General features: G+C 48.2%; 1 protein-coding gene across 1 annotated transcript in view; it reads right to left on the bottom strand.

Moving 5' to 3' along the window:
- DNAH9 (dynein axonemal heavy chain 9) overlaps positions 1-14,020 on the bottom strand; it is a 191,448-nt gene that overhangs the window by 110,825 nt on the left and 66,603 nt on the right. Inside the window, exon 42 of the mRNA XM_042833278.1 lies at positions 1,758-1,919. Coding sequence (XP_042689212.1) covers positions 1,758-1,919 — 162 coding nt within the window. The remainder of the gene's footprint in view (positions 1-1,757; positions 1,920-14,020) is intronic.

The raw sequence follows: 14,020 nt of genomic DNA, 5'->3' as shown, positions 1-14,020 counted from the left end.
AGCTCTCTGCCATCTCTCTAAGTACAGTTAACTAGCAAATGTCTTTTAATACCCATGTAGTTGCACCTGTGTGTTAGAAAAGGTTAAAGAGAGCAAGAGGGAAAAAAGAGTAAAGAAAAAAAAGCTCCAATAATGATAGCCTTCACTCTCACAACTTTTTGGAACTCATGAAAACTCAACCCATTGCCATAGGAAAACATGGCCACCAGGAAAGCTCTGCAGCCACGGTCATAACATAGAAACATTTAGGGTAGAAGAGGCCTTCAAGATCATCACGACCAGCCTGGCATAAAGGAGGCTTTGGGCAATGAAAAAAAAAACAACACTTTGGACCCCATTAGCATGCTTTAGAGTGGAAAAAGAGGGCTTGTGCTCTGCAAGGGCTTTGGAGTCTCCAGCTCAGGACCTGGATCCTAAAGCGGTGCTTTAATCTATCAAAATGGGCATTTCATCCCCAAAAGAGATTTCATGCCCTGAATATCAGCCTTTGGTCCCTGCAGTGTGGCTTTGGGCACTAGAAAGGAAGCTCTGGACACTGAAATGAGGCGTTGGGCCCTCACAGTGGTGGTGGCTGGTGGACAGGATAGGAATTGGCTGTCAAAGGAGATTTTGAGCTCTAAAATTCAGACCTTGGCCCCCAGAGCAAAGCTTTGTCCCATCAGAGAACGTGGACATCAAAAGGAGGCTTTGTGCACTGAAATTAATGTTTTATGCCATAAAATAAGACTCCAGTTCTGAAAAATAAGGCTGTAGGTGATGAAGCAATGGCTCTGGATCCCAAGTACAGGCTCTAGGCCTGGAAAATAAGGGTTAGGCACCAAAGGCTGAGGCTGTAGTCTACAAAATCGAGCCTCTGACTCCTGTTCGTACGTTTTCTAGCCTACAAGAGAGCAGAGCACAGAGCTTTACGAGATCGTGACTTAAAAAGGAAGAGTTGTTCCTTAAAATGTGGTTCTGTACCCTACAATGAGGATTTGAACCCTAAGAATGAACCTCAAACCCAAGCTCTGGGACCTGAAAAAGGCACTTGGAACCTGAAATTGGAAGAGTGGCCATACGCCTTATTCACATCACTGCTTTTCAGCAGTACGTACGTTTGTAATCAGCTGCTCTCAAAGATGAAGCACAGAAAAAGAAAAAAATCATCAAAAATCTCTGATGTGCACCTTGAGAATTGCAATCACTTCCATAGAACCAGCCTGGCGCATTAGTTCCACAAAAAACAAGGTCAAATATCCCCTACTTTTATGGTTTTGTTGCTCTTTTTCTTCTTCTTTTTTTTTTTTTTTCATTTTAATAAATACATATATTAAAGATTTTGTAACTTACATACATTAACTCTATTACATATTTTGTAAGCAGCCAAAGACAATTCCTCTTCACTCAGTGTGGCCCAGGCAAGCCAACAGGTTGGACATCCATGCATGAAGTGCCTGATTCCCCTTTGCTCCCATTCAGAGCAGGGAGATGTGACCCTTCTCCTGCTTGTGCAAGTGAGACTCAAAGCACTTAAGTAAATCAATGAACTCAATTCACAGAGCCCAAATCTCCTCTTCCCAAGAACCTTATGGGTGAATCACAACACTGGCAGCCCAGAACATGGATGACAGATGTTGCTCCTGGGCTCCTGCCAGAAGCATTGCCCTCAGGCAAGCAAGAGGTGAGCAGACTGAGTCAAACTCTGTTCTCCCGAGGAATTTGACTTTTCTTGTGAGTTACTGCATGTTACTCTCAGAGTTACGAACCTCAACACTTACGTCATAGCATTTCTTCACCATCTCCAGCTGGATTTTATCAAAGGTACCATAATCCTTTTCTTCAACCATCTTATCCCGGTACACCCGGTTTGACTCATGCAGGTAGAGCTTTACCAGGTCATGGGGTTGCTTCAGACATTCGGGGTTTGAAAACAGAAGACCCTGCGGGGAGCAAAGACAGTCAGGGAACCCCAGAAAACCATTCAAAGCACTCAGGGACCGACCTTACTGCCAACATCCAAACTACCAAAACCACAACAGGGCTGTAAATGTAGATTTATTATAGCAACCTGCACCGAACTTCTGAATAAGCCCCTGCTCAACAGCCTCTGCAGAATGTGCCCTTTGTTACCCTGCATTTCCTAAAGCAGTTTATATTCACTGTATTTGTTTTGAGAATCCAGACAGCATCCCCAGTGCGGCCTGGTTGTGCTGGTGGTCCTGATCTCAGCATCAGAGAGCATGGAGAGCCAGGTGCCAGCCCAGATGGGTCCCCCACACCCCACAGAATTCTGTGGGTGCTTCTTCAACAGGAAAAAGTAATTTGGAAATGTTAGTTGTGATGATTTTTTAAAAATCAATTAATTTTAATTAGGTGCATTCTGCCTACAGGAAATACGAGTTGCTGTCTGCTTATCACGGTATGTTTACCATGAACTCTATTAAAATGCATAAAAGAACTATATTTCAAAGAGGTGTCTCCTATAACTAAGCCTATTAACAGCACACAAGGCTTTCAATAGCATGAATTAGGCAGACAGCATTTATTCCTAACATCTAATTATTTACACATAAAATAGAAAATGCGTTAAAATCAATGTAAAGTGTTCCCTCTCATCTCACTGGCCCCTGGCTCAAACCATTTGGGTTTCCTATTTGTCATTACAGCTGCCAAATCGTTATTTTATTTATTTCAGGAACAAAATGAGTGAGAGAACAGCTGACAACTTGAGAAGAGAAAAGGCAAAAGGTGCAACCCATCAAGCTGTAAACTGATGTGAAAAAATATCTATCACTCAGACTCTCAAAAGACACTTCAAGCCACAGAGGACGTTGTCTTGACGCAAGCACACATTGAGACCATGTAAGAGAGCAGAATATTCACACTTTGCTGCTCTTTAATGAATTTATTAACTTAATATCCAAACTTCTCCCCTTCCCTCACTTTGCAGAACAGCCCCTCACTGCTTTCCTGAGCAGCACTGCCATCCCAGCTGGCACACTCAGCTGCTGCCCCAGGGGATGCTCCGAGCCCTCACTGTGCAGGCCGTAAGGGCTGGCACATGGAGAGCTGTAGCCATGGGTTGCTGCGGCTGTGGTGCCAACAAAGCCACAAAGGGTGGAAGGGTGATCTCTGGCTCTTTGCCCTGACAGTGCAAGCTTTACCTATCTGGCCGCTGAGCTGTATGCCAGCCAAACCTTTCAGCTCCTGATCCTCCACGGAAAGGACAGAACGTAGCAAGGAAGCTCCTGGCACACAGAGGCTTCTCCACACAATGATACCAAATATCACAGCCCTCAAGAGAAAAGGCAGAACGGTGAAACAGCCTCTGCTCAGACCCCTGCCCACCAGGACCCCCACCCTGCAATGGAGTCCTGACCCAGGAAGAGCCACCCCATAGCTGAGAGCCATTTCACAAACATCACTTTAGCAAAATGCCACAAGTCAGCCACGAAAGACCATTTTCATGCAATACATCTTCCTTCATCTCTAAGTCAGGTGCCATAGAGTTTATTTGGAATCACTCACAAATATAAGGATTGTTCATTTTCTAGATAGAGCTGCAGGGCTCTGGCACTGCCCTGTACCACACAGCTGAAGGATATTTGGTCCTGGAGCAGATCTTTGGAGTAGGCATTCAGAGTCAAATGGTCTGATGGTGCAGTGGAGAGAGGCATTTTCTTTCTCTTTGCACCCTAACTTGTTCCCAAACATATATGTGGAGAAGATGCATGCTCCATCTTCAGGTGGATATATATTACACGTAGGCAAAATAAAAGCAGGAGAGGCTTCTGCATATACAGGGCAACCCTAGGAAAGTCAAAGCTTTTTTTTGCATTCTAGTTTCTAGGACAAAACAAAAACCACATGTATAGAGAAGCTGAATGTTTCATTAAAAAAACAAACAAAAAAACACACACAAAAAACCCACTCACCACATCATAATTCTTGCAAAACCTCCAAGACTACAGTGACTGTCCAAAAATTAGAACCTAAAGAAGTGCAGCCTGAATTCTGGACACTGGGCTTTCCAAGTTGTTCATTCTTTCCCCTTCCCCAGCTCTGCACCCCGCAATGCTCCTTCCCAGTAGGCAGAATTGCTGCTGGTGCTGCTCTGGACATGTGAAGAGAGGGATGTGAAGCACAAAAGGGCGGCTGTTGGCTCAGCTTCTGCATGCTGGGCAGGGAAAGTGCAGAGGTAAATGTGAGGGATCTAAGAGGCTCCCATGGATTAGCAGGTGACAAAGCACGAGGTTTCCCAATTATATAGATAAATAAATCACTTTTTTTCCCTTTGTAGTCTGAACAGCACTTGAAGTAGTAAAGTGCAGCGCAGTGACCCCTTGGAGACCTCCTGCTCACCTCCCTCCTGCCAATACTCCTGGGGCACAATCATGTCACAACAGTGACATGAAAACAGTGACAAACCTGGCATTACCACAAGCAAAATGTGAGCCATCAATCCTACTTAAGGTACACCAGTTTCTAAGCATGCTACTGGAGAGGACTGACGAGGGCCCAAGCCACCAGCTTATATTCTATTGTGTGATGCTGCATTTGATGGGGCAGCTTGGAAGCACCCACTAGTGTTCAGATCTCTCCCAGGAAAAGAAATCATAGAACCACAGCATGGCTTGGGTTGGAAAGGACCTTAAAGACAACCCAGTTCCAATGCCTTGCTGTGGGCAGGGCTGCCACCCACCAGATCAGAAATGGAACAAAGAGCAAGACAGAGGGGAAGGGAGCTCTAAAACCAGACTGGCTCAGAGCACGCTAAGAGACAGAAGAGCATCTGAGATGGATCAGCAAAGCAAACCTTCCGAGTTGCAAACATGGGCCCAGATGATCCTAACCAAAACCACGGCCATGCCAGCTGTGCCAGACCAGGGAACACAAAGGTGCCACCTCCACCACTCCCCCACACCAAGCAGAGGGAAATCTGCTGCAGCCCACATGAAGGAGCAGCTGAGCTGGGAACCACTGCTGTCATCACATTAGCAGGCAGAGGGACGCCATCTCTTTTCAGCTGCCGTGATCTTAATGTGACATGCTGCTTGAAAATCTGGTTAGAAAAGGGAAAAAGCAAAATACAGCCCTGCTGAGTCTATGGTTATTTTACGGAGATGACAAATACAATTTAGAGCGTAATACCATGGTAACCCTCTCAGAAGGGAAAGAAAGACAGCAACAGGGCTTCCTCTGGTGTAAACCAGCAGGGAATTCATTTTTAAAAAGCATAATCCACCACTCCATCACTGCAGAGACCTGTCTTCTTTAATCAAGGGTAAATTGCCTTGAGCGTACCAATCAATTTAACTCTGCAGTGCACGGTGGGACCCAGAGCATGAAAAAGTGCTACAGAAACGCAAGGGAAAGTAGCATCGAACTTTAACCACAGATGCACCTCCCAGAGGGGGAAAGGAACAGATAACAGTGATGAACCCAGATTAACTCAGATTATAGAGGATTGAAAAGTGATCCTACCCTTCAAAGGTAACACCAGCAACAGCAAATGACAGTTTGAGGTCAAGGAGCCAGGGCTGCCATTCCTGCAGCTCTCACCCGATCCTGGTCCCTCTCCAGCCTCTGCTTGCCCCTCACTCTGTACAGCCACTGCCAGCCTCTCCCGAGCACCAGCAGCTAGATGTGATAGTAAACGTAAGCTGTTTATTACAGCTAGGCTTCACAGTGCTTGGTGAGCCTTCTGTAATTTTACAAAATGAGTGCCTGGGGGACCACAGATTTCAAAGCCCCATGTATTTCTTCTGAACAACAGAGAGGGGCATCCCACAGCCCAGACCCTACTGGCTTTGCAGGTCATCAGTGACCTGAAAGTGAGGAGAAATTGTCCCTGGTTGTTGCTTCTTTCTCCCCTCAGCCCCCCCGTTTCCTCCCACTGCAGTCTCTAGCTCCCTGGAGACCTGTGTTCCCTTCTGGCTGGGCACACATCCACCCTGCCCCAGTGTCGCACAGGGAAGACTGGCTGACTTCCGCAAGGGATGGCAGCTGAGGTTTCATCCTACAGCCCTTGGGCAGCTGATGCTTGAGAAACAGCAGCATCACTGAGTACAGTACTGGGGCAACTGGGGTTGTTCTGCTGAATGTCAAGCCCAGAGACAAAAATAAAGTGAGAACAGGGGATAAAATCCCACGCCGTAGGAATATGTGGGATTCCCCACACATATTTTCACCCAGAGGGTGGTGACATTCTGCAGAGGTCACAGGTTGCCCAAGGAGGCTGTGGAAGCCCCATCCCTGCAGGCAGTCAAGGCCAGGCTGGATGTGGCTCTGGCAGCCTGGGCTGCTGGTTGGCGACCTGCACACAGCAGGGGGTTGGAGCTGGATGATCACTGTGGGCCTGTTCAACCCAGGCTATTTGATGATTCTATGGTTCCCCTGACCTTCCCAAGTCAACAGAACAAGATGTTTCATTTCAGGGGACTTCAGGGCTGGTTTCAGTTTGAGATAAAGGCATTCAAACTGAGACACAGGTATCTATATGTGCCCTGGGTGCCATTTAAATCTATGGACACCTCTTCCATATCCAATGGAGCCTAGACAGCAGCAAAGCTCAAGCAGTTCAAACAAGGCATCCACATGGGGTAGGCCAGGCATGCCCAACCCACGGCCTGCATGCTCACCCCATGGCCACTGCTGCCCTGTGCCATCATGGCAGCCCTTCCCCTCAGCACCAACCAAACCACGCTGAGCCATGAGCCCACGTGAGCTGAGCCCAGGGAATGCGTCAATATCACAACAGGCTCACACAGCCCACTGGTTTCATGTTTTTGTTGATCTCTTCTGTGGATGTTGTAATTAAATTTTTTGTTGTTGTTGTTACTTTGTACACATTAACTAAAGTATATATTAATGAGGGCTGCTCCAAAAGTAATGCCTACTATTTCACCCTATTGGCCCATGACATCAGAGACAGACATTGATGGGTTGGCAGGAGAGGTTGAACTTTCCCATCAATATCCCATTCCATGTTGTTGCCATGTGACAGACGGCAGCAGAAGGGCACTCTGACACAACAGCATCTGACACAGAAGTACAGATGAATCACAGAATCACAGAATCACCCGGGTTGGAAGGGACCTCAAGGATCATATAGTTCCAACCCCCCTGCCTAGCAGGGCCACCAAACACACACATTCAGATCAGGTTGCCCAGGACCCCGTCCAACCTGGCCTTAAACACATCCAAGGACGGGGCATCCACAACCTCCCTGGGCAGCCCGTTCCAGGGCCTAACCACTCTCCTTGTAAAGAACTTCCCCCTAACATCCAACCTAAATCCTCCCTCCTTCAACTTCGATCCATTTCCCCTAGTCCTGCTGTTGTCAGCCCTTTTGAAGAGTTTACTCCCCTCGTGGGTGTAGGTTCCCTTCAGGTATTGATAGGCTGCAATGAGGTCACCCCGCAGCCTTCTCTTCTCCAGGCTGAACAAGCCCAACTCCCTCAGCCTGTCCTCATAGGGGAGGTGCTCCAGCCCCCTGATCATCTTAGTCGCCCTCCTCTGGACCCTTTCCAAAATCTCAATGTCTTTCTTGTACTGAGGGCTCCACACCTGGACACAGTACTCCAGATGGGGCCTCACAAGAGCCGAGTAGAGAGGGACAATCACCTCCCTGTCCCTGCTGACCACCCCTCTCCTGATGGAGCCCAGGATCCCATTTGCCTTTCGAGCTGCCAGAGCGCACTGCTGGCTCATGTTCAGTCTCTCGTCCATCAGGACCCCCAGGTCCTTCTCTGCCGAGCTGCTCTCAAGGACCACTCCTCCCAGCCTGTACGGGTGCCTGGGGTTCTTCCGGCCCAAATGCAAAACCTTGCACTTTGCCGTGTTGAACCTCATTAGGTTCACCCGAGCCCAGCTTTCCAGCCTGTCGAGGTCCCTCTGAAAGGCCTCCCTTCCTTCCACCGTATCGACTGCACCACTCAGCTTGGTGTCGTCAGCAAACTTGCTGAGGGTGCACTCAATTCCCTCATCGATGTCATTAATAAAGATGTTAAAGAGCACCGGTCCCAAGACAGACCCTTGGGGGACACCACTTGTTACCGGCCTCCACCTGGACATAGAGCCATTGACCACCACCCTCTGTCTGCGGCCTTTCAACCAATTGCTTATCCATCGGGTCGTCCACCCATCAAATCCACTTCCCTCCAATTTGGAGATGAGGATGTGGTGGGGGACCATGTCAAAGGCCTTGCTCAGGTCCAGGTAAATGACATCGGTCGCCTTCCCTTCGTCCACCAATGCCGTCACTCCATCATAGAAGGCCACAAGATTAGTTAGGCATGACCTTCCTTTGGTGAAGCCGTGCTGGCTGTCTCGGATCACATGCTCATTCTTTATGTGATCGAGCATGTTGTCCAGGAGGATCTGTTCCATGATCTTCCCAGGCACGGAGGTGAGACTCACTGGCCTGTAGTTCCCCGGGTCCTCCCTGCTCCCCTTCTTGTATATGGGAGTGACGTGACCCTTCCTCCAGTCATCCGGGACCTCACCTGACAGCCACGACTTCTCAAATATGATGGAGAGCGGCTTGGCAACCACCTCAGCCAGCTCCTTCAGGACCCTGGGATGCACGCCATCTGGCCCCATAGACTTGTATTCATTCAGTCTAAGGAGGCACTCTCGGACTTGCTCTGCCCTTACAGTGGGGAGGGATTTACCTCCTTGGTCCCCACATAGAGGTTTGGGGATGCAGGGTTCAGGGACGTGAAAAAGACTAGAATCCTGGCCACCAGTGAAGACCGAGGTGAAGAACTCATTCAGCACCTCAGCTTTCTCTTCATCTGTTGAAGCCAGTTCTCCTTTTAAATTTACCAAAGTAGGTACGCCCGTTTTGGCCTGTCTCTTCTGGCCAATGTACCTGTAGAAGGTTTTCTTATTGTTTTTCATGTCCCTTGCCAAGTTCAGTTCTGCCTGCGCCTTGGCTTCCCTGATCCCACGTCTGCAAGTCCGGACGGCATTCCTGTATTCTTCCCAGGTGACACAGCCTTGTTTCCAGAGCTTGTACACCCCTTTCTTCGCCCTCAGTTCTCTCAGCAGGTCCTTGCTGAGCCATGCCGGTTTCCTACCTCGCCTGCCCACTTTCTTATTCAGAGGAATGGAGACCTCTTGTGCTTCCAGGAGGGCATCTTTGAAGAGCCGCCAGCTCTCCTCAACATCCTTGTCTTTGAGGGCAGCGCGCCAGGGGATCTTGGCCAGCAATCCATTGAGTAGTTTGAAGTCTGCTTTTCTAAAGTTCAGTGTCCTGATCCTGCTCTTTGCCAGGCCCACATCGCTTGAGATCACAAACTCAGCCAGGGCGTGGTCGCTGGAGCCCAGGCAGCCTCCGACCTTGACGCCTTTGATGATCTCCTCGGCGCTGGTGAGCAGCAGGTCTAGCAACGCTTCACCTCTGGTCGGTATGTCCAATACCTGAACCAGAAAGCTATCATCAATGGATTCCAAGAGCCTTCTGGAGCTCTTGCAGCTCGCCATGTGGTTTTCCCAGCACATGTCTGGATGGTTGAAGTCCCCCACCAAGACAAGAGCCCGTGAGCCAGACATCTCACGCATCTGGAGCAAGAAAGCCTGGTCAACAGCCTCCCCTTGGTCAGGTGGTCTGTAGTATTCCCCTAACACCAGCTGACCTATATTAGTCCCATCTCTAATCCTAACCCACAGGCTCTCAACCTGTTCCTGACTGTTTCTCGTAGGGAGCTCCTCACAGTTTATCCAATCCCTGACATAGAGAGCAACTCCCCCACCCCTCCTACCTCGCCTATCTCTCCTAAAGAGTCTATAGCCGTTGATGGCAGTATCCCAATTGTGGGAGTCATCCCACCATGTTTCTGTGATAGCGACAAGGTCATAACTTTCCGAGTGCATCACAGTTTCCAGTTCCTCCTGCTTGTTACTCAGGCTGCTTGCATTGGTATAAAGGCACTTCAGCCGGGCTATCCGTCTCGCCACCTTTATATGGGATCTAGGATCCCCTAGAACAGCAGCATCCCCAGCATCCCCCTGCCCTACTCCTTCCCTATGCACTCTGCCGTCATTGCCCATGGAGTTTGGTACAAGACCTCGAATGACCCGTTCAACACCAGTAGCCCTTATTTTGTCCCCTTCCCCCTTCATTCCTAGTTTAAAGACCTGTCAATGAGTCCCGCTAATTCTTCAGCTAAGAAGCTAAGGTGTGGAACTAAATTCCTCCACGTGGAAAAAATGGCACCCACTGACGTTCACTGCCACTGAATAGTTGCAGAGACCAACCAGAGGATGTGAGCACAGTGAGGCAGTGGTGGCGCATTACAGCAGTGGCACAGTGACAGTGGGCCACCCCTGCTGCTGCAGATTGTTACAAGCATGGCATGCAGGCTCTTGTTCACTGCTGGCAAAAATGCATAGTAATGGTGGCATGTGGAATAGCAGTGTTTGCTAGATGAGAATTTGCTCAAACAGTGTAAGTGTGGTCTTTGTATCTGTTGTCATTTCCATGGAAATAAATAGGAGGCATTATTTTTGGAGTAACCTACATGTATGTGGCCTGACACAACTGCTCCTCATTCAATGAGGTCCAGGGAAGCCCAAAGGTTGGACACCCAAGGGGCAGGCAAATAAAGCAGAAGAAGGCACCCGGGACTGAGGTGGAGTTTCCTAAAGCACCAGATCCCCACACCTGAGCAGCCACACGAAATCAGCCCTGACCTGGCAGCTTGGGGAGCAGGGCTGCACTCCCCAGCACTGGATTTACCTAGTTATCCTCACGTGCCTGGATGTGTGCCTCAATCTGGAGCCAATCCCCACCTTAGATCTGCACAGCATCAGTTTCCTTATCTGCCTGGCCAGACCGTGCTGGTGTTCTGCTATTATTTGGGGTGGACACCTTCTGGAGTCACCTACAGCTGCCACCCAGCCACGCAGGCCAGAAGGTAATGGGTACAGGAGGAAGGAGCGACACAGAAGCAACAAGTTCCCATATCCGCCTGTCAAAAGAATCACAGAATCGCTCAGGTTGGAAAAGACCTTAAAACTCGTTGATTCCAACCATGACCTACCCAAACTACCCTAACAGCTCTCCACTAAATCCTCTCCACTAAATTCTCTGCTAAATTCTCTCTAGCCCTGCTCTTGTTGTTGACTTATTTATAAAAACATTTTTTGTTTTCCTTTACCTTAGTGGCCAAGTTCAGGCTTTAGCTTTTCTAATTTTCTCCCTGCACAGCTTTACTGCATACCTGTAAATCATCATAATTAGCTCGCCCACTCTTCCAAAGAGCATAAACTTTCCTTTCATTCTTGAGATCCAGCCAAAGGTCTCTGTTCAGCCAGTTCAGCCTCCTTGCCCATCAGCTCATCTTCCGTGATGTGGTGATGGTCAGCTCCTGCACCTTTAAAATAACTTCCTTAAAGCATTCCCAGCCTTCCTGGGCTCCCAAGCTCTTTAAAACTACCTCCCAAGGGACTCTCTCAACCATGGTCCTAAAGAGGTTAAAGTCTGCCCTCCAGAAGTTCAAGGTGGCAGTTCTGCTGACTCCCCTCCGTGGTTCAGCAAAGATCAAGAAATCCAGAATCTCACGATCACTGTGCCCCAGATGGTCTCCAACCTTTACATCCCCCACATGACCTTCTCTATTAACAAACAGCAGGTCCAGCATTTTGCCTTCCCTCATTGGCTCTCTTACCAGCTGTGTCAGGAAGTTATTTCCCACACACTCTAGGAACCTCCAGGACTGTTTCCTATCTGCTGTATTGTAAATCCAGCTGATGTCTGGGAAGTTGAAGTCCCCACAAGAACAAGAGGGAGTGACCTTGAGACCTCACCCAACTGTTTATAAGGTGTCCTGTCCACCTCTTCATCCTGGTTAGGTGGCCTGTAAGACTCCCACAATAATATCAGTCTTATTGGCCTTCGGTTTTATTCTGACCCATCAGCTCTCAACCCTATCATCACCATCATTAATTTTCACATATTCACATTCTTTCTTAACATAGAGGGCTACACCACCGCCTTTCCTGCCTAGCCTGCCTCTCTTGAAAAGCTGGTAGCCATCCATCACAGCACTCCAACTGCGTGAATCATTCCACCACAGTTCTGTGATGGCAACCATATCATAGCCTTCTGACTGCAAATGGCCTCCAGCTCCTCCTGTTTATTACCCATGTTGCACGCATTAGTGTAAAGGCACCCGAGCTCCTTTCGAGTGGCAGGAGCCCTAATACCCTCATGACCACACTCAGGTGTTTCCACAGCCACCAACCTCACATCAACCCTCGTGTTCTTCCTACAAAAGGGTGAGTCGTCACCAAGACACAAGACTGTGGATCTTGCTAGCACAGCCCTCTCCTACAAGCGCTGCGACGTTACATGCAGGCTCTGTTCTAGTGACCCCAGTTACCTCCCACCCCCTCTGTACCTAGTTTAAAGCTCTATGAATGAACCCATAAATGAAAAGGTATTTTGCTGACTGTTGCTTTGGGGTAGTTTTCTTTTTTTGTGTAACACTCACTTGCATGCAAGGTTCAAACCCAATCATTTTTCATTAGCTGCAACAATTAAGGCACAGGCTCCTAGAGTGTTTGTAATGAGACAATTAGCACAGGGCTCCTTGTCATAAGAGCTGTCAGGCAGTTTTGACAAAGGGAATCAAGCTGGGTTTGCAAGGCCTTACTTAAATGTTTAGGTACAATATTAATATCTATTACGGTATGATAATGACAGAGCCATTGGACAAACTGCAAACGGAGCCACTGTTAACCACCTGTGCAGAACCAGCAGTAACACAGCACACAGGCAGCAAGTTCCACTGCTGCAATTTGCATGTGTTTTGTGCCTTTAACAGCTATCATTGGCTGCGTGTATAATTACAGCATAGCTGGTATAACAACAATCCCCGAGTGCCTTCTATATATGCAGCTATTACATTATATATCCAGCTAACACATCCAGTGTTTGACCGTTTGTCCGGGATTAAAAGGCATTACACACTGACCTACAGGCATTACATATGCTGATTCTCTCCTTCCCCAAAGGCTAAGGAAACTCAGGCAGCCCTGCTTTTCTTCTTTATCCGAGGTGTTTTTTCATTCTGCTTTATTTTCACACCAGGGGTTGTGACCAAACAGCAGACAGCAAGGTGGGTAGAGAACTGGCTGGACCAGCAGGCTCCAATGTCACTATTATCAGATCTACCTGGAGGCCAAGCAGCAGCAGTGAGCCCAGGGTGGGACTGGGGGAGCAGAGAGGTACTACACCACGATAGGCAGGAGAAAAGCTGCAGTTCAATCCACATGCAGGGGAAGACAGAGAAAAGGGTTTGTTCAGGGTGGGGAAAAGGTCAAGGGGAACCCTCCTGCTGTCTGTGACCAGCTAACAGGCAACATAGAGAGGACTGAGTATTATTTCCTTTGGAAGTACATAGCGAAAGGATGAGAAGCACAAACACTTCACAGTAGACTGAGTTTAACAGTACAGCGATGGCCATGGTGGCTGTGGGATCTTCAATGCAGGGAACTCTGAAGTTGGCCCTGCTCGAGTCAGACAAGAGACCTCCTATGGTCATTTCAGAGCTAAACTACAAGATATAACGAATGTGTATCAACATTATTATATAAACACAAGGAAATGCATTCCCAGAGTTCAGAGCTTCACAACTTTTTTGGCAAAGCTAAACTTGGATATAAGGAAAAAGTCTTTCACAGTGAGGATGGGGAAGCCCTGGCATAGGTTGCCCAGGGATGTGGTGGGGGTACCTGGAGACCTTCAAGGCTCTGAGCACCTCATCAAGCTGTGACATCTCTGTTCATTGCAGGGGAGTTAGACTAGCTGACTTTTAAAGGTTCTTTCCAACTCTGAGGATTCTGTGACTCTATGATGTACTAAAAAAAAATAATCAGAAACAAATACCAAATAAAGGGCTTACAGAAAAACAAAACAAAACAAAAAAAAAAACAACATCTGAACCACAGCCTAAATAAACAAGACAAGACCAAGAAACCAAATTCCCTCCCTCCTGCATCTCTGTGATAAACTGAAAGCCACCTGAGCTCC

This window comes from Centrocercus urophasianus, unplaced genomic scaffold (genome assembly GCF_019232065.1).
Source record: "Centrocercus urophasianus isolate 14NV4802_14NV808 unplaced genomic scaffold, USGS_Curo_1.0 seq_41, whole genome shotgun sequence".
Lineage (NCBI taxonomy): Eukaryota > Metazoa > Chordata > Aves > Galliformes > Phasianidae > Centrocercus > Centrocercus urophasianus.
Note: the sequence above shows the minus strand (reverse complement) of the source record. Positions and strands in the feature narration are given on the sequence as shown.